Consider the following 21357-nt stretch of genomic DNA (forward strand, 5'->3'; position numbering starts at 1 on the left):
TCGGCTGGCTAGCGGAGGCCAGCGACGAGGGGACCATAGGCCCATCCAAAGGCCCATACAGAGTTGTTGGACCAAGCCTACCCCACTAAGGGGTCGAGAGAACTTCTCTAGACCCTTTAAAAGACAAATTTCAAGCTCATTTGAAGTATCTTTCGGCCTTAAGCCCTCTACGGCGGTAAAGATCCCTTTTGCCTTTGGAAGAAGACTGCGGCCTCATGACAACGCCGCAGGCTGTGGAAAGCAAGGAAGGTTTCAGGGAAGAGCTAGGAGTGCTTGGATTCACACCCAGACGGAGGAGAAGAATGAGGGAACTCCTTAATCGAAACTCCGCGCTGCCACTCTCATTCTTCAAATCAGGGTGCATCTGGTGAGTTCTCAGTTCTTTCTTGTTTCAATTGTATTGATGAACAGTTTATGTTTAAATCAAGTTAGTTCAATGATTGATTGCATCCATTTCGATATAAATTTCTATTACAATTTTCTGTTGGGCATTGCATCGAACACCTCTTGTGTTCGATGAATATCTCTCTAGTTATATAGGTTACTTTCTACCGACCTTATAAAAATTAAAAACATCCATCCGTATCATACCCCGACTTATCACGGGCATTCTGTCGATCACCTCATGGGCATTCGACAGAAAATACCATTCTTAATTTGATTTCCTAATATAAACTAATATAAATATATATATAAATCACATAATCGACTTCTCTACAGCATTCTGTCAAACATCCAAGGGGCGTTCGACATAAGACCTTTATCCCCAATTTTATTCTATAAAACCTATATAAAAATACATAAAAACCTCATAATTAATTAAATTATCCACATCTCCCTTACATTTTGATCTCCTTTCAGGTATTTGGTCGAACTCCTCTCGGGTGTTCGACTAAATCACCCTTTATTTCACTAAATTGATGATATAGAAAACATATAGAAAGTATAAATCATATTAAAATATCTAAAACTACCTATGTTAATCCTATAATAAGTAGCTTACCTATATAAGTAGTATTCTATAAGTATAGTCTACCTTATAGTTATATAAATGCTTCTTAACTACTATCATTACCCCGTTACTCCTTAATATCTATATATACTTATCTAAACTCTTACTGAGTATATTATAGTTAGATAATTACTTTATACTCTCTCTCTTTACATGTCTTCTTAGTTAATACAAATACTACTCTAACCCTTTTGTTCTCTCTTAATATGTCTATCTAGCTACTTAATCATATCATAATTAGATAATTACATATTCTCTCCCTATCTATCTTATTAATATATATAAGTACTTCTCTAGATTCTACTTCTTCCTCCCTCTTATTACACATTACTCTTATTAAGTACTCTATACTTCTTCACTAACTATATTAATACCATCTTTAACTATAAGATCTAGTATCTCACTTCTTTAAATTTCTTAGTATCCATAACATCTACATACATACAATATCTGATCTCTCGTCTATAGTTAGCTTGTTAAACTAATATTCCGTATGCTTACAAATTGCTTATTTCTTCTTATATTAATTATCTTTCATATTATCATTATATCTTAATAAATAAAATTACTCAATTATTGAAAACATCCCTAAAGGCCAGTCCCTGTGGAGATGACCTTACTCACCGTACACATTTGAGTAATTTTATATAGTTTATCAAATTTATTTGATTGTAGGCAAATTCAATTTACTGTGACAATTTAAAAATAACTACACAATTTGCTTCCATCACTCACCACCTCTCCTTGTATTTTTTTTTAGCTTGAAAATCCATTGGCCGGTTGGCTTGTAGCCTTCAAGTGGATTCATTAGTTCCTATGCCTTCTCAGTAGAGTCCATCTCTTCCCGCATGGCACACCTCCAAATCTCCTATTCGAATGCTTGTAGGAAACTTTTTGATTCCCATCTATCAAAAGGCACTCTTCTTGATCAAGATGAATTTAATTATTGTCTTCCTAAACTCATTGTAGACCTTTGAAACTCCTAAGCAAGATCTCTTTATTAATGAAAAGAGGATCTCATTCCTGTGGCACATGACTCACTTCATGTGTGGAGATGATGCATCATTAATTCCCTCCAATGGAGGTATCTCATTTGCCTGACCATCACTACTACCAGTTGACATTGGAAATCATGAGAGAATGATACACTAATTTTTTAATGTTTTTCTTCACTTTATTGATGGCCTAATCCCATTTCACCTTTTATTCAAAGATAATATCTCTACTCACATACACCTTTCCCACTTCATAGGTGTTGTTAGACTATGATTTAGAGTTTGAAAACTATTTTTTTAATGTAATGGAAAAGGCAATCAATTCATAATTGATCTAAGCAGGAAGATTAATCAAATTATCTCACAGGTAACATGTTCCACCCTTGACTTTTCCCTAGGAAATTGCTTTTGAGCCACTTACATTCCCCCCTCTAGGCATATTTTATGCAATCAAACTCCTGGATCTTCTCTCGTTCGTCTTCAACCCTTCTTAAAGATCTGGTTGATCAACTCATCATCAAGGGATTCTAGTGGAATAAGTGGACTTTTATTGGAAGAGTAAATTGGGGAATCTCTCGCTACCATGAGCACCTAAAATGGCTGTCCCCCATGTTTAAACTTAATTGAAGGACTTTATACAAATGTATGTATGTATAAAGTATATCAACCAATGTCCTTTTAATCTGATGCATGTGACCCTCTAAATCCATCTATCAATATAGTAATAACGTTAATGGTACATTAATAAATATTGGACAACCTTATAAAATAACTCAGTTCATTCAAGGCTTCTAGTTTGAACTCAGTACATGATATTCAAGATGTTGTTGACATTATCTCTCCATAAACTTTACCCATTCAATAAAAATATAACAATGGAAATAAGTGTTTGATTCCTCCTCTCAATGACACCATTTTGTTGTGGAGAGTATGGGCCCGTCAACTATCTCTTTATTCCATGCTTGTCACAGTAAGGTGTAAATTCTACTAAAGCAAAATCTCCTCAATGGGTCTTGTGAGCTTTGACCTTCAAATTACTCTCTCCTTTTACAATATTCTTGAACTTCATGAAAGTGACAAGAGTCTTAAATTTTTTCTTCAACGAGACAACATAAGTGAGTTGGCTAAAATATCAACACTAAACATAAAATAATAATTACCACCAAAGGTCAATAGAGAGATTGGACCGCATAAGTTAACATGCAGCAACTCAAGTCGTGCCTTCACTCTTTATGTTGAGGAAGGCATAAATAGAACTATTGAATGATTTCCTTCTTTGTAACTTTGACATAACTGAATAAGAGAGGATAGAGAGTGAGAGAGAGAAATCCATCCACCATCTGTTGATAAGCTTTAATGCCTAGTAGATAATATTCCTATATCATTCGTGACAAACTCAAGAGGAATCATCAATTAAAACCAAACAACCCTTGAAAGTGTCTAGCTTCAACATATACAACCAACCATGTGTCTTCTTAACATGAGCTAGCAATCTTACTTGCTGGTCATAGATGGTTAGATTTTAATGTACCATCATAGTGTTCCAGCCCTATTCATCAGGCTGTCGATTACTCAAGATGTTAAAGTGCAAATTAGGGATAAATAGGACATAATTTCTTCTCTCAAGGACTCATTTCTCCTCCACCCTGGCACTCCGTCCGATACTCATTTCTCCTCCACTCCGTCCGATACTCATTTCTCCTCCACTCCGTCCGATACTCATTTCACACTGTAGTATTATGCTTATCTTGCCTTGTATTTCCACCTTTGACCCTATTGGGTTTAGTGTCTTGGTTCGTCCATGGAAAATATGTTTCCATGGATGTGGAAGCGTGTTGATCGATTCAAAATTGATCTTTAATTGAAACATCAAACGTTTCATTTTGGAGAACTTATTCCACCCTTGACATGCTCTCTTTGAGATTGTTCCAAAGCCGCTCACACATCTGACCTCTAGAAGTATCCACGCGATCACTCGACGCTTGAATCTCTACCTCCTCTTCTTCAACTCTCCTTAGAGATTCTCTCCTTAGTTGAATGTTGATGTAGAGAATGAAGAAAGGGAGGTGCTCTCAAATCAGGCTTGCATGGCTGCTTAAAATGAGACCCTTTCCTTATTTATATTTCACTTAAGGTTTTTTCTCAAAAACCCTACAAAGTAAAATCTATCTACCAATGCCCTTATGACCTTGTGTGTGTGACCTCGAGGCCCATGTATCATTCTAGTTAATAACTTTAGTGGCCCAATGATATTTATTGGAAAACCTTATAAATTAACTATATCAACATATAGATTAATTAAATAAGGATCGATTTAACCCAATTGATAGGTTAAGTTTCCAGCCTGTGGGGTGCCAAGCTACACATCGTGCTCTAGAAGATACTGAGTAGTCTTGAACTCTCTCTTATGGAGCCTTTACCGTCATCGGTTATGGTATATGTATAATCCATCATCCGCGAGAGACTCTCAAAAGACTTAGGGTATGGTTTATCGTCAAACCCGAATCCCTCATTCGATTAGTAACGATGCATAACGGGGATCATTGGAGAACACCTTCTCCAATATCCTCACTACCCTGGCCAGGGATTTTTTTGCATCATCTTCCTTGAGTCAATCTCCTCTTACACCAAGGGAGGATGATCCCGTCTTGACCACTCAATCGTCTTTGTAAGCTTTGTACTACGTCTGATCTATAACTTATTTGAATCCCATGATTAGAGGCTTGTCAGTCGTAGTCAAAATGTAGTCGTCCACTCACAAGATGTCCTTGGTGTCTCATGTCAGTAGATCACTTATACAATAGTGACTTGAATCAACCTGATTGACGTTTAGGTATAATACCATTTAGGGATTCGTACAGATTGATTCGGTGAACTCTTTCGCCAAGGAGCACTCACTATTTGTCCTTAGTGTCGCCACACTAATAGCCACATGATCGGTTATATTTATCGTATAAGTAGGAACATCTAGTGCTATTCTCTCCGGATAATTCAATGTCTGTCTTGACTATACATCGAATAGGAATATTTAAAATACATGTTTAAAGACAAGTGATCACTGTATTATGATCTCATCATAATTCACTAAGTCATTGCACGTATGCATGGACTTCATTATAAATATCATACGCAGTAATAATGAACATAAATATTTTATTCAATGAACTTAAATAAGCATGGACTTCATTATAAACATCAGACCCATCACCAAAGCAAAACACTATCACATTGATCATCACCTAGCTAATAAAATAGATTTTTTATGCCAGCCATGTGGTTTCTAACCATGGTATCAAGGTACTACACGTCAGTCCATAGAGGACCTCTGTCGATCTCTTGAAATGATGCATGATCCAAAGGTTCTTTCGACATCATCAGCATGGCCAACTCACTCTTCTCCTCAACATTGACCAAATTCACCTTTTTCTTGATGTTCTCACTATGGCACATTGATAATAAAAATTCCCAAATTTTAAACAGTTGAAACACTTAAATTTAAACCTCTATCAAGGTTTGGATTCTTCGTTCTTTCCCAATCCATTGCCTTCATTTCTTCAACCATGCTCTCTTCCTCTACCACACTCACATCCATAGGATCTCTCTTCTTCCTCTTTTAGGTAGCTTTTTCCAATGGATCCAATGAGAATAACCTGATCCTGCCTGCCTAACTAATAATTCTTCAATCTTTCTTAATGAATTTTGAGGGAGCATATTGCTTCTTGTAGTGTCATCCACTCCATTTCCCCAAAAGGTGATGAGATCTTCTAGGGTTTAATAGATGAATCATGACTTGTTTTTCCTATTTCCCATTGCTTAGAAATGTGATTTCTCAGTGTCAATCAAAGATATTACCCAAAAGCACCTGATGATCTATAAACAGACCCTGGCTGAAATTTTGGGAGTTGACATGTATTTATTTCCTCTACCCATTCATACCCTTGAATTTATAAATATACATTTATCTTCATCTTAAATTCATCTTGGAATTTCTCTTACATTAGTAGAATAAGTGAAAGAAAGTGATTTTGAGATCCATCAAGTTTTTTTTGAAGATTATTGATATAAATTGACGGACAAAAGATAAGCGGAAGGGCTCTCTTGTAGTGTTAAATACCTTGATTCTAGCAGATTGTAAGAATTTAGAATGAGTTATATATACTTTGTTGGCATCTTCTTCTCAACATCAATCAATCCATATTCGTCCACCCACATCCATCTGTTCATTCCCATTTCACCCATCATTATTTCACATCATCCAAGGTGCCCCTTTATTCCCTACATAAACATATAAACATGATTCACATCACTATCTATATTTTAAGGAGTTAAATGTTTTATGAATTTTATTGATCAACTCAATTATCAAGGACAAATCACACTCCCAAATTTGAGTTCATCAATTGGCATAGGGGACTCACTACCATTCATCCCTAGATACAAAAGGGGAAGAAAATGTTCGACATGCTTGGCAATTATGCAGTTTGTTTTTGTATGCCTTCATTTTCTCAACGTTGCAGGATTTGCCTCAGATGCACGTGGCCAACAATGACTTGAGCATCTTGGATGCCAACCATCTTCTTCATATGTCTCACACCTGCATCCAACAACCCATGATACTGGCATACTACTTGGGTGTGATTGAGAACAGAGTTCCTTCTGTCATGTACATGGACATTATACCAGTTCTGCCCAGCCTTGGGTCGTTATACGATGGTTGATATTGAATCATGAGCAGTCTGCCATTCTGCCCAGCCATAGGTCCCTACACAGTCGCTGTCTTAGACTGTTAGCAATTAATTGTTCTGCCTAGCATCAAGCCATAAGGCTGTGACATCCAAAACCAGGGCTGTTTACAGCTCAATCAAAGCCTTATTTTGTCTCTTGTTCCGTCCTTTTCTCACAATGCATTGAGGGCACCCACTACTTTACTCTTTTGAATCCGTGGCTTCTACGTATTAGAGACCTCGCCCACCACATGTACGGAGCGGAGCCCCCAGGAGCATCTACCAGGGACGGGCCCAACGAGGAAAAACAAAAGAAAAAAAACACCAAATCGCAAAGGGAGTAATGAGCATATTCTAGATCAATTTCTTAGCATAATTGCAGAAAAAGCAGGATTTTTCTTTTTAAAAAAGGGCGTGGTTACTTTAATGCAAGTCCGTTGAGAATGAGCCCACAGAGGAAAAACAGAAGAAAAAATATTCTCAATCAATTTCTCAGCATAATTTGGGAGAATTTTTTTTCAAAAAAAAAAACAACGGGCGTGGTTACTTTAATGCAAGGACGTTGGGAGTGGGCCCAGCCGCCACAGAAAATATGACCGTTGGAGACTGCCCACGTGGCTAATCCAAAGGCGGCGGCGTCCCACCGCCAAAGACCGCTCCATCGCGAGTATTTTATTATTTTATTCAAACCGGGACAGCTCATCGCCACGTGGCCCGTTCCCCACCTCCCGGATCAAATCCAACGGCCCAGATCTCCCCTTCCCGCCCCCATAAATACAAAATCTCCTCCTCATCAGCTCTTCTTACTTTCTCTTTCTCGAAGAAGAAGAAGAAGAAGAAGAAGAAGAAGAAGATGGCGGCGGCGAGGGTTTGGCTGGCGGCGGCGGCGGCGGTGGCGGCCGCGGTGCGGCTGACGTCACCGGCGATGCCGGAGGCCGTGTTGATGGAGTTGGCGCGGATCTACGTGGCGGCACGGGATTGGCTGACGCTGCCCCATCTGTACGTGCTGATCAACGGGATAATCATCTCCATCGCCGCCTCCTCTCACTTCCATAACCTCGGATCGTCCGAAGAACTCGCCGACGCGGCGGCGCCGCCGGCGGTGGAATTTCAAATTGGGGACGACGGCGGCGGAGAGAAGGGGAAATCGCCGGGAAATGACGGATTGGTGGTCGTCTTGGACGGCGATGAAGAGGATTTCGTGATATCAAGATCGGATTGGACGCCGCCCAGCCGTCGGATCGCCGACGAGAAGCCCCTTCTCTCGGAGCGCTTCGGCGGCCGGAGGAGTATTCGTTCGAGCCCCGATGGTAATTCCCGTCATCCTGGAACGGAACGGAACGGGAGGCCCCGTTCTCTCCTTTCCAACCCGTCCTCCGTCTTGGAATACGGACGATTGGCGTAGTCTCGGCGTCGTTAAAGTCATCGTTGTCACGAGGAAGACGTGGCAGTTGACACATGCCGAGCCCTATTTCACTCGTCGTCCACGGCGGTCAGGGACGTTGACTACTTGAGTCAACGTCCTTATCATCCGCCGTGGGTGGTATGGGTCAGTAGTCAATGATGATGGTCAACTGTCAACTCCGACAGTCGACTCTCAATTTTGATGGTTGAGAGCTTCATCCAAATATTTATGCATAAATGTACCTCCACGGTAGTCTTAAGTCATTGGGTCAGTAACGTTGACCACTTGAGTCAACGTCCTTGCCATCTGTCAAGGGTCAACAGTCCATGGTGATGGTCATAGGCCGTAATGGGTCAATAGTCAATGATGATGGTCTACTGTCAACTGTGACAGTCGACTCTCAATTTTGATGGTGAGACCTTCATACAAATATAAATGTAGCTCCACGTGCAGTTGGCTCGGCATCGTTAACATCATCCTCAGCGTGAGGAAGACGTGACGGTAGACCCATGCTGGACCCCATTTCTCTCGTAGTCAACGGCGGTCATTGACGGTGACGTCTTAGTCAACGTCCTAGTCAAGGGTCAACAGTCAAAGGTGATGGTCATGGGCGGTAATGGGTCAATATTCAATGATGATGGTCAACTGTCAACTCTCAATTTTGATGGTTGAGAACTTCATCCAAATATTTACGTAGTCTTGGCAAGACTTGAGTCAACGTCCTTGTCATCTGTCAAGGGTCAACAGTCAATGGTGATGGTCATGGGCTGTAATGTGTCAATAGTCAATGATGATGGTCAACTGTCAACTCTCAATTTTGATGGATGAGACCTTCATCCAAATATTTATGCATAAATGTACCTTCACTCGCGGGCGAGGATTATTGACGTTGGAGTCAACGGCCTTAAAATCAGTAAATGGTCAATAGTCAACGGGGTAGTCATGGGAGGTAATTGGTCAACGGTCAACGTTGATGGTGACTTGTGATGCAGGGAGGCCGCTGGGGGTGGCAAAACAGAAGAAGGGTGAGACGCTTGAGAGCACATGGAAGACGATAACGGAGGGGCGGGGGATGCCGCTGGGCAGGCACCTGAGGACGACGACGATGACGACGACGCCGGTGGCGGCGAGGAAGGGGGAGAACATTGGGGAGACGAGGAAGGCGACATCGTCGCCGGTGGCAACAGTGGGGAGGATGATAAGGCGGGAGGCGTCGCCGGGGCAAGAAGAGCTGAACAGAAGGGTGGAGGCGTTCATCAACAAGTTTAATGAGGAGATGAGGTTGCAGCGCCAAAACTCCTTCAAACACTACATGGACTTGGTCAACCAACCGGGTCAACAGTAGAAGTCTCAGGTGAAACTGAGAGAATTACAGGAACGAAAAAGGGAAGTGCAGTAGGCTGACGAAGACGAAGAACATCAAGGACTGCCGGGTGCTGGGGCTTTCTCCGCCCCCTCTCTACAACCCCCATCTCTCTCTCTCTCTCTCTCCTCTATATCTTTCTCTCCTCTATCTTCCTTTGTGTGTGTCTCTATCTCCTCCCACTCCCTTCTATATCTTTCTCTCTTCTCTCTTCCTCTGTGTGTCTCTCTCCCCCTTCTCTCTTCCTTTGTGTGTGTGTCTCTCTCTCTTCCTCTATCTCTCTCTCACAACACTCTTTCCTCTCTCTCTCCCTCTGTCACTCTCTCACTACTCTCTTCCTTTCTCTTTCTCTCTCCTCTCTTTTCCTTTCTTTCTGTCTCTCTTCTCTTGCCCTCTCTCTCTCTCTCTCTCTCTCTCTCTCTCTCTCTCTCTCTCTCTCTCTCTCCTCTCTTTTCCTTTCTTTCTGTCTCTCTTCTCTTGACCTATCTCTCTCTCTCTCTCTCCTCTCTTTTCCTTTCTTTCTGTCTCTCTTCTCTTGACCTATCTCTCTCTCTCTCTCTCTCCTCTCTTTTCCTTTCTTTCTGTCTCTCTTCTCTTGCCCTCTCTCTCTTTCTCTTTCTCCTCTCTCTTTCTTCCTTTCTTTCCCTCTCTCTCTCTCTCTCTCTCCTCTCTTTTCCTTTCTTTCTGTCTCTCTTCTCTTGACCTATCTCTCTCTCTCTCTCTCTCTCTCTCTCTCTCTCTCTCTCTCTCTCTCTCTCTCTCTCTCTCCTCTTTTTTCCTTTCTTTCTCTCTCTTTTCTCTTGTCTTCTCTTTCTCTCTCTCTCTCTCTCTGTCTCTCTCTCTCTCTCTCTCTCTCTCTCTCTCTCTCTCTCTCTCTCTCTCTCTCTCTCTCTCTCTCTCTCTCTCTCTCTCTATCTCTCTTTCACACACCCATCTTTATGGGTTCCTTTTTGGTCTGTGGTTTTGGGATACCTTTTACTCATCCAGGGAGATCTTGGCTTGGGTCTCTCTCTTTCTCATCTGAGATATTGGTTGCCGTATTTTCACTTCTCTATATATATTTAACGTTTTCCCCCCTCTCTCTGTCCCTCTCTCGCTCTTTGACCTAAACATTTTTGTTGTATTTTTAGTGCTTTGGTGTGCATTTTTATTCATGAAAAATATTCTATTATTTTGTAAGAATTTTTCACTACAAAAAAAGATAATAAGATTGCTAGACTGTGTCTCCCTCTCCTAGTTTCTCTCTCTACTCTCCAAAATGAAGCAACGAGTAATTTTCATTTTTATTGTGCAATAATTATGACGTAGTCTATCTCTCTCTCCAGCCACCTTCCTGATGAAGACGTGTGAGGATGAGAAAAAATATGAGTTATTTTTTGACTTTGGTGGAGTGTTTTAGAGTACATTTTCACACATTTGTAAATTTTTCGTTTGATTTTTTAATAACAAGAATATTCAGGTCTGGGCCGTAGACCCTTTCTCTCTACCCTTCACGTTGAGCAGAGAGCATGAAAAATTATGGGTTGTATTTGTCATTTTCCTACTCTATTAGATGCATTTTCATTCATATTTATTCTTTGGGGCCTTTTATGGTAATAAAAGAAGATCCAGGCTGGAGGCTCTCTAGATGGCAGAGAGATTAGATGGAGAGATGGACAGAGCGACAAATGCATAAAACTAGAGAGAGAGATACCAACCTATATTCCTCAAAATCCCCATTTAAAATAAGGCATTAAAACAACTTGTCAAGTTTCCTGCGGCCCCATGGATATAATCCCCTTGATGTTCCCTTTAAATAGGGCGACCTGCCCTTTAGGAGGGCAGTCAGAAAGTATTAAGCAATTGGAGGCTCCTTGTCTTGTCTCCGAGTCCTGCACTCCATCTAAAATCCCCGTCCTCGTGATTGTCTCTACCGCACTGCATCTTCGAGCAGCTAATCCTCGGCCAATCCCTACATCCGTTCAACCTCTTCTCTGACCATGTTTGTTCTCCTCAACATCCCGAGTACTTTCTCTTGCTTGCTTTCCCCTCAACTCCCTTGCGTCTCTACAGAATTGAGGCACTTCATTACCAGAATTACATCAAAGGCGATATGCCTCGGTGTGGGAATGTATCGCTCATCCACAGACTTTGACCCAGAACCAGATGACAGATGTATGGAGATAGATAGATAGATAGATAGATAGAGGGAGAGAGAGATACAACCCTCTATTCTTACATCCCACTCAATTGTGCTTGCTCCAAATCCTCATTGAAGAAGGAATAAACACAAGAAATGAAAGATCATGCAGCCCCATTCCCCGGCTCGGAGCCGAGAATCAGAAGACAGATACATGTAGATAGATAGAGAGAGAGATGAATAAGACAGAGAAATAGATAGATATGAATTGAGAGAGATACAGATAGAGAAAGAGAGATGAATAAGAGAGAGAGATGGATAAAAAGGGAAGTCAAGCGGCGGCGTCTTGGAGGAGGCGCATGAGGCTGCCGGCGTCGGAGACAGGGGAGGGCTCCTCCTCGCGGTCAGGCTGGATGTTGAGGTCAATCTGCGGAGTCTTGATCGGCGACGGCAGCGGCATTGGTGACACTGCCTTCCTTCCCGCCGCCTCCTCCTCCGCTGCCGCTGCCGCTGCCGCCATCACTGCGACCGCCGACGGCAGCGGCGACGGTGCAAGCTCAAGCCCCATCGTCTGAATTGGCGACAGCCCCCCGACGCCGGCGACAGCCGCGTCCTTCTCCGAGAGCCGCTTCTCCTTGCGGAGCATGAGGGTGCGGAACCGGCGCTTGACGGTGAGGCAGACGTTGCACTGGCAGGACGGCTTGTGCTTGGGCCCCTTGCCGCTTGGCGGCTGGATGCACACAATGCAGCTGCACCCTGGACGGTGCCGCGGATGCCGCGTCGTTGTCGCTGCCGTCTCTGCTGCTGCCTGCTGCTGGGATGAAGACAGCGGGTCCTCCCCGAGGATGGCCAGGTTGGCCAGCGCATCCAGCCCCTCTGCTGCCTCGAGTGCCGCCGCCTCGCTCTCGCTCTTCCCTTTATTCTTTTGGGCCATTGCCAAAACACCTGCCCCACCAACACCATTGCCATCAAACTCTGCCCTTTCAGGATAAAGAATACAACCACTGCTGATATAGTTCAGGGACGCGGACGGGACGATTTTTTCGTCCCGGGACAAAAAAGTCGTCCCGTCTGAGGATACGGACGAATTTCGAGACGAAAATTCGTCCCGAGAATCACCGGACAGGACGGTTTTCATCCCGTAGGACAAAAAAACCGTCCGTCCGGAGATCTCGGGCGATGGACGGACGGATGTGCACAAAAAACTGCCGGATTCACAACCAACTGTTCAGATCTCCCCACGTGGCCTCGCTATGACAATTTGCATCAAGGTCCCTGTATTTTTTGCGCGTGCAAACTGATCCCGCTCAGAATTAATTGTACGTAGGTCCATTTGCATTCTCTCTCCTCCATATTTCCTTAATAAACTTAGAAAAATCTATATTAATATATTAAAAATCTATAATGGGTTTTTTTCGTCCGGGACGAATTTCAAAACAAAAATTTGTCCCGGGAGGACAGGACGGGACGAAAAACCGTCCCGGTATGATTGGACGGGATGGGTTTTTTTATCGTTGGACAAAAACTATCCCGTCCTTCGTCCCTGAACTTACTCTGGACGTCAGACAGGACGAAATTCGTCCCGTCCCGGCCATTGTCCACGTCCAGGACGATCCAGAACTATAACTGCTGCCTTACCATGGTAACTACCGGTGGCAAGGTCTGGTGGCTGCGGCGAGGTGGCTTCCAAGGCAGGAGGAGAAGGATACCTGAAGACAGATGGCATAATTCTATGAAAACAAACTTATTTCAAGTTTTGTGTAAAAATGTAATCTGCAAACAAAATTATATTAAAATGAAACAAATCAATGAACATGCTGCTTTTGAAAACAAATTCATAATTTATTGCAAGTTTTGGGAATTCTGCATTACCCTGCTTCGTTCATTCCAAAAGCAGTCTGCCGACCGAGAACTGGAGCCTCCTGCCATTTAATTGTAAAAGGCATAGTTGATTATCACTTCCAGGAAAACAACCCAACTGGATGAACTCTAGAGAGATTAAGATTTTGCAAAGTATCAGGATTTTTCAACGCATCAGGGATTTTGAAAAGATTTGTGATTTTGCAAATAATCATGATTTTTCAAAGAACAATGATTCTTCAAAGAATCATGATTTTTCAAAAAAAATCACTTTCAAAAGAACTGTGCTTCTGCAAAAAATCGTAATTCTTGAAAGAATCATGATTGAACAAATAATTATGGTTTCACAAAGAATTGTGATCGAACGAAGAACCATGAATTTGCAAAGAGGCATGGGTCTGCAAAGAAACATGGTTTTGCAAACAATCAAGATTCTTACAAGGAACATGATTTCAAAAATGAATCATAAAAGAGATAATGATTTTTAGCATCATCAAAATGAAAATAAGACGTTTTCTCCCAAAAGCTCAACTTAACAAAAGGTTCAAACAGCATTTACAATCTCAATCAGGCGGGTTTATAAAACCTTCCATTTCTAATATAAAATGCCAAAGTAAGACATAATTGCAAAATATCTCATGTCCCTCGATCGCCATACCTCGTATTCCTCAAACTCATGTCCCTCGATCACAACGATGGATGGTTTATGGTTAGGGGGTGGTTGAAGTAGCTCTTGAGCCTCTTCCCACGTCAGCTTGAGCTCAATAGAGTCCTCGTTTTCGATTCTCAACCGCTTGTTCTTCGACCCGGGGGCACTGGCTCTCCTCTTTGGGTGGATGAGTCCTTTCAAGTAGGGTTTTGAAAGAGTCCTTTCATTTTGAGACATTAAGGATTTGTCCACCTTTGAAGAAGTGGCTTTTGATCCCACGTGGCTCTTGCCTTCTCCAGATTTATTGCCATTCCTGTTTAATTCTTTCGTCAGGGGATACACACTGCCGCCTTTGGCTGCCTGGATATCCTGCAGATCCATGGATACACTTAAATGAACATCACTTCAAAGTTTCATGAAATCAATGTCTTAACAGGATTTTTTCTTTCTTAATCTGTGGTTTTCAAATTACTTCAACGTTTTCAGTGTACTTCAACATTTATGTGTTCTTTAACTAGCAATAATAGCTCATTGTTGAAGTGAGCGTGAGGAGAAATAATAGCAATCTCCAGTATCACTTCTATTTTTTGTCACACAATACCGCCCACTCATCCCGATGGCATACCTTGTTTTGGGTAAATAACGTAAAAGTTTCTTTTCAAAAAAACAATAACGTAAAAGTCTTGATACATCTACTGAGAAAATCATCATGTTTGTTTTGTCTACTTTCTGAATTGGTACTTACGAGTCTCGGTAAATCCTAAATTCAAGGCAAGTAAAACTTGCTTGCAACACCACATAAATATGTTCAGAACGTATAAGAAATTGTAGAAAGTATCAAAGCCAAACACCGACGCTACAGAATCATTTTTACGTTTTCACATCATGCATTGCATAAATTAACAAGTTAAAGAAAAAAATAAACCATATTATAAACGTTAAACCATATTGGAGATAAAAAGTTGGGCCAAATATTGATTCTGTAACGTTTCTAATGCGGGATGAAGAACACAAACCTGATCATTTAAAATATTTGAAGCTTTTCTGTATCCCATGACCAACTTTCCTTCAGGGTCCATTCGACTAAATGTCACTGCAAATAGAGATACACCAACTCCCACTCATTAATCCTATGGATAGTAAAACAGCTTTAAAAGAGGCTAAATTATCGGATTGAAATTATGTAAACTCGCATGCGAAATACACATTTAGATTCTGATAAAAGCTTCAGAGAGACTGAGACGAATTCAATCCTATGAAAGGTTGCAATTCCTTGAAAGAACATGCTTTGCATGAACCAATTAGTTGCATAGGAGATAAACACCTCACGGAAATAATAATAAAAATATCTAGGGAGAGGATTTGTTACCGGTGTCGCCGGCCTGCAATTTCATGGACTGGATGCAAGGAGTGACCCCTTCCAAGACATACATTCTACTGTTGTTATTAGGCCAGAAACGAAACTGGAATACCCACTCTTGACCGTTGGCATCTTGAACTTTTAAAGGAAGTCCCTCCGGCTGAGAAATTGCGGGGAAATATGCCTGTTCCCAGAATTTTATTTTAAATACCATTGACTTCTTTCCCCAGTCCAGAACAATTTGACTTGAGTAATGCAATAACGCACCTCAGCACACTTCTTAGGAAGTACCAGGCGCCCAATTCGTCCCGCATCACTTGCACTAAGCATTTTCTCAAACAAGGGAGTAACAACAGAATTCGAACTTGGGAAGTTAAGGCACCCACAGCTTTTATCTTGAAAAAAGGTTTCTTTAAGCCACACCATTTCACAAGATCATGCGTATGGTCTACTCGTTGGCCACACTAGTCTCCGGCCTATGTTTGCTGCCACAATCCCCAACCCTATCAGGGGTATTTTGTTATGTTTGCTTTTATTGTTATTTTCATTTAAATACTTGTAGCCTTTCCCCTAGGGCGAGGCAGTCAAAGTCTTGATGGAATAGAAACTGAGAGATCTTTCCAGAGGGGGTTCAAGCACCTATCTGGGCCTGTAACCATGTGTCTTTCTATGTTCTTAAGACTTAAGACTTACCTAATAATCAATGAGGCTTCCTGGGTTGATTTTCATTTGCATTGTTTAGAAAATTCAAGAAAAATAAGTTATCAAAGCTAAATTTTTAAAGAAAAGGATACTCTCCAGAGATCTGTTGCAGCTCTTGATCTGTGATCCTCGGCCAGTAACGAGGAAGTAACTGACCCCGGCAGCGGCCATCAACCCTGGGTCTTGCAGTTTTTGCTTGAGCTTGTGCCTCTCCGCCAAACTCCGGAGAAACATGAGCTGACTGCGAACCTTGTTTGGCTAGTTGGGGGGTAAGTTGCTGTCGAACTGAATGAGCCGGTGTGATTCTCCCTGCGTTGTTAGAATCACTGGGAAGAGAAGAAACCAAACCAACAAGATGCATGGGGCTTTCGTCTTTGACAATTGATGAATTGGGAAGTGCGCCAAAATGAATTCCGCCGGACACGCCAAACGAAGTCTGCATCTGTATGTCCCTCCTGGAAACTGGATCGGTCTCTTCGACAAGGCATCTTTCTTCTCTCTGCATCTCACCAAACACTGGGGGAGATCCATAGGAGCTATTCACGTTCATGTGGCTGTCAAGCTGAATCCGGTTGACTGGTGGGTCGTCAGCTTTTTTCTTGTGGTGGGGAGGAAGGGGAAGGCGCTGCCCAGAAGTCAACCGGTCAGGAGCGCTGGGCCTGTCAAATTCATAGGAGAGCCGTTGCTGCAGGTCTGACTGTGTGAACGTTTTCCACATGTTGGATGCCTGCCGCCATTGGCCAGGAACTGGGCTCGGGGCATTGAGTTGGGCCCAGTTCTTTGCAGCTGGGTCCTTTAGCCTCTCACCACCCAGAGTGAAAATGAATGAAGATTGTGACATATGATTTGGCACCTGAGAGAACTGGCATGAGAATTTTTCAAACATTTAAAATACACATATTTACTTAATCAAAAAGTTAGGGAAAATATAAAATATTTTAAATACAATAAAGTTTCTAGTGATGCTATAGAATCCCGATTGGAAAGATCAGAAAGAGAGCGAGAGAGGGAAGAAGAGGAAGAATGAGGACGATCAAGAGCTTGCCTAAGGCAGAAACTCTGATCTTCCTGTAAAGCCAGATATGGCCCCTGGATCCAAGAACAGCTTTGTATATTCGAAAAAATCAAGAAAGGAAGATAATTGTACACACTCTCGGAGCCAAATGGATAATTTTTATGACTTTTTGGGCATCCTTTTACGACTATTTCATAAAACAAATAAAAACATAATACAAAAAATGTAAAACAAAGATTGGACATTGTTTAGGCCAACACACCTTCAGCACACTTGAAACAATCTTTTTACCGACAGGTATCAGAATCATTACAAGTCATTGTGAAATCAGATGCCATTTATGACTAGAATTGATAAGTTAATAATAGTTGAAGATTAGGTATAACTTTCTCATCATAACTTTGCTTCTTCATAAAGTGAAAATGATTTGTAAATAAATTTTAATTTCTTTTCATTATACCAACAAAATTTGACGAACAGAACACTGATGTTACGACTGACCGTCAAATAGACAGAAATTCAAAGCCACTAAGTTAGTAGTGGACAAAACTTGTACGGAAGGGACTTCCACTGCTAAATGGAATATTTTCAAAGATAGCAAGGCATTTCAGATAAAAGAAGCTTAAATCAACAATCTAGATTAAGTATGGATTTAGTCATTCAAATATATCAAGTTCTTGAGTAGTACGCAGAGAGAGAATACTAAAAGCAACTTCTCATGCCCGAATCATGATATTGATGCTTATCTTTGAGAGGACATCAATACCGGTCATGCAAACATAATGACAGAAGTCAAAACTTTATCAAAAAAATATTTAAAAATCACATTCAAAGAAGAATATCAGCAATTTAAAATGCTGAAATTAGTCTTACAGGAATAGAGTTTTTTCGGGCACAAGCATTGCACTCAATTCCTCCAGCATCAAGGGGCGTGAACATAGTAACAGAGACAATGCAACCGCAATGAACCCTCTGGCCATAGCAGCAAAAGTCATTCAGATTTATGAATAAATGCTGTTGTAATGCGCATATATTTTGAATATGAGTAAAGACTTGTCACCTTTCCACATGATTCACATTTTCTCCATCCATCACCATCGGAATGAAACGTCTCGCAGAAGCTTCCTTGTTCATAGATAGAACTACAACGACGAGCAAAAGAAAAGTCCCTCTTCATGGCGAGTTTGTTTTGCTAAATTCATAATTACAAGTGTTTAAACGAACAAATAGCAGTTGAAGAGAAAGATCATCTCTCTGACTGATTCACAGTGTGCCAACCTTTCACGCACTGAACAACTCATAACGCTAAATTCAGACCAAATGTTTTAACGAACGATTAGAAGTTGAAAAAAAAGGTGTCGTCTTCTAGTTTTCATTTGATTCACAGTGAGCCAACCTTTCTTTAGCTGATCAAGTCAAAGTGCTTAAGAAAATCATGATCTTGAGGTCAAGAATTCATTTTTCGGCGATTTCTTTGGAAGAATCAGTCATTGCTTTTAAAGCTCAAATTGCGGAAATTACAGTTCATGATGTCAGTTATTGCTTTTTATTGTTGATGTCGCTACACATGGCGACATGGACAATTTTTCATAGGCAAAACAATTTTTCAAATCATTTCAAGTCTCTTCACAGACAGGTAATCCGCTAAATTCAAAATTATGTCTTATAACGAAGAACTGACAGAATAAAAGAAGTATTATATCTCATGTTTTCCATTTGATTCACAGTGAGTCAACCTTTCGCACTGCCACTCAACTATCACTTCGAACAAGTCAAAACGCTGAAGAAAGCATGATTTTGAGGTCAAATTGCTCAATTTTCCCCAAAAATAAAATTGCTTAATTTTCAAAAGAAAGCCAAGGCGAGTTTATCCGCAAAATTCAGAATCACAATTGTTTCAACAAAATATTAGTAGTAGAAAGTAAAACGATATCTCATGAATCCCAGTTGATTCACAGTGTGCCAACCTTTCCCACTTCGAATTACTCAATTTTCAAACACAGAAGACATGCATGATCTAAAGGACAAATTACTCAATTTTCAAAAGAAAACCAAGCCGAGTTCATCCCCTAGGTCAGAATCACAAATGTCTTAAAGAACAACTTGCAGTAGAAAACAAAGATATCATCATCTCAGCTCTATCAACTGATTCACAGTAGCAGAAGGACAAGTCGAAAAGCCGAAGACAAGCGTGATCTAGAGGTCAAAATTTTCAAATCTTCAAATTACTCAACTTCCGAAAGAAAGTCAAGTCGAGTTTATCCGCTAATCTCAGAATCACAAATCTGTCATCTCATGCGTTCCAAATGATTCACAGTAGCAATGTAACAAGTCAAAAATCCGAAGACAAGCGTGATCTTGAGGTCAAAATTTTCAAAAGAAAGCATGGGCGAGTTCATCCGTTAAATTAAAAATCACAGATGTGTTAAAGAACAAACGGCAGTAGAAAACGGCAGTATAAAGCAGTATAACAAGTCAAAAAGCCGAAGACAACAAGCGTGATCTTGAGCTCCAAATTTCCAAATTTTCAAAAGAAAGCCAAGGCCTGTTCATCCGCTAAATTCGGACTCACAAATGTCTTAAACAAAAAACGGCAGCAGAAAACAAAGATATCATCATCATCTCATTACTTCCAACCGATTCGCAGAAGCAGTGTAACAAGTCAAAAAGCCGAAGACAACAAGCGTGATCTTGAGCTCAAAATTTTCAAAAGAAAGCCGACACGAGTTCATCCGCTAAATTCAGACTCGCAAATGTCTTAAACAACAAACGGCAGCAGAAAACAAAGATATCATCATCATCTCATTACTTCCAACTGATTCACAGAAGTAGTATAACAAGTCAAAAATCGTGATCTTGAGCTCAAAATTTTCAAATTTTCAAAAGAAAGCCAAGGCGAGTTCATCCGCTAAATTCAGAACAAACGGCAGCAGAAAACAAAGACACCATCATCATCTCATTACTTCCAACCGATTCGCAGCAGCAGTAGAACAAGTCAAAACGCCGAAGACAACCACGATCTAGAGGTCAAATTACTCAATTCTCGCCGATTTCTCCGGAAAAACCAAATTACCGGGAACAAACCTCAAAATTGCGAGGAATCTACTACCGGCCGACGATCAGAGAACGGGAAAGGAGGACTCACGAGCATCGAGCGCAGAGCTCGGCGAGCTCTCCGGAGCGAAGCCGCCATCCCCGCCGGCGCGGCGAACTCCCGTCTACCAACTGTTCCTTGCAGTGCAAGTTATAACAGATCTTGGCGCGCGCCGGCGACGGCGGCGCCGCCACTCCCGCCGACGGCGACGGCGATGACGTCATCTTTCCGTCGCGCCGAAGCCCTAGCGGATCTCCGCCGCCGTCTCGTCGCCGTTACCCCTAATCATCGCCCGATGAGAGAGATAGAGAGAGAGCTAGAGAGAGATAGACTCGGATGAAGGCCCGCACAGCGAGAAAGATAAAGAGAGAGAGATAGGCTCAGACGAAGGCCCGCAGAGAGAGAGAGTTGCTATTGCCGGCTTTCAGAGGCGGGTTAGAGAGATATAGACTCGGAAGGAGAGAGAGAGAGAGGCTCTCGTCGTCTTGCAGAGGAGGCTTAGAGTGAGAACGAAGAGAGAGAGGCTATCGCCGTCTTCCAGAGAGAGGTTAGAGAGAGAATGAAGAGAGAGAGAGGTTTTCGCCGTCTTTCAGAGAAGGATTAGAGAGTGAATGAAGAGAGAGAAGCTCTCGGCGACGAGGGTTAGAGAGAGAAGGAAGAGAGAGAGACGACGACTTGTAGTAGCAGGGAAAGAATAAGTTTGGGATGCACGCGACGGGACGTTGCGGCTGACGGAGTCTGGGCACCGCCGGTGAGCGCATGCCTCGAGTGACCGCCCAATAAGCACGCGGCTTATTATGCCCTGAAAGACGTTTTTACCCTCCGTACCTCGAGTTTCCGAATCCCATGGGATCGTAAGGGTAGAAACGTCTTTTCGGAGGTTCAAATCCGTCGCTTACACGCACGAGCGGGACCCACTTCCTTTGAATCCTTTTACATTTTCTTGACGAAACGACGGTTTTACCCTCCCATCCATCTGAGGGTAAAAACGTCTTTTGCATCTCTTCCCGTCCCCAAGGGGACCCACGTCTTATCTTCTTCCAGCCAATTTCTTACTTA

The 21357-nt window shown here is 41.8% G+C and overlaps 2 protein-coding genes across 3 annotated transcripts; one reads left to right on the forward strand and one right to left on the reverse strand.

Moving 5' to 3' along the window:
• Positions 1–7549: 7549 nt before the first annotated feature.
• On the forward strand, positions 7550–9929 carry LOC144707838 (uncharacterized). Its single transcript, XM_078581086.1, has 2 exons — positions 7550–8041; positions 9129–9929. The coding sequence occupies exons 1-2, from the start codon at positions 7585–7587 to the stop codon at positions 9479–9481; spliced, it is 810 nt and encodes a 269-aa protein (XP_078437212.1). The 5' UTR covers positions 7550–7584; the 3' UTR covers positions 9482–9929.
• A 1835-nt stretch (positions 9930–11764) lies between these two features.
• LOC144707342 (B3 domain-containing protein Os07g0563300-like) lies at positions 11765–20962 on the reverse strand. 2 transcript variants are annotated; one of them, XM_078580439.1, is made up of 11 exons: positions 20350–20962; positions 18265–18346; positions 18078–18176; positions 16282–17042; positions 15755–15851; positions 15497–15671; positions 15144–15220; positions 14137–14496; positions 13491–13540; positions 13257–13327; positions 11765–12563 (listed from the first exon to the last, which is right to left on the reverse strand). In XM_078580439.1, exons 1-11 carry the CDS (start codon positions 20520–20522, stop codon positions 11950–11952), a joined length of 2559 nt encoding a protein of 852 aa, XP_078436565.1. In that variant the 5' UTR covers positions 20523–20962; the 3' UTR covers positions 11765–11949. The 2 variants fall into 2 exon arrangements, with proteins under 2 accessions (XP_078436565.1, XP_078436564.1); XM_078580438.1 differs by having other exon boundaries at positions 16282–17051.
• Between the last annotated feature and the right edge of the window lie 395 nt (positions 20963–21357).

This window comes from Wolffia australiana, chromosome 9 (genome assembly GCF_029677425.1).
Source record: "Wolffia australiana isolate 7733 chromosome 9, ASM2967742v1".
In the NCBI taxonomy this organism is placed as follows: domain Eukaryota; kingdom Viridiplantae; phylum Streptophyta; class Magnoliopsida; order Alismatales; family Araceae; genus Wolffia; species Wolffia australiana.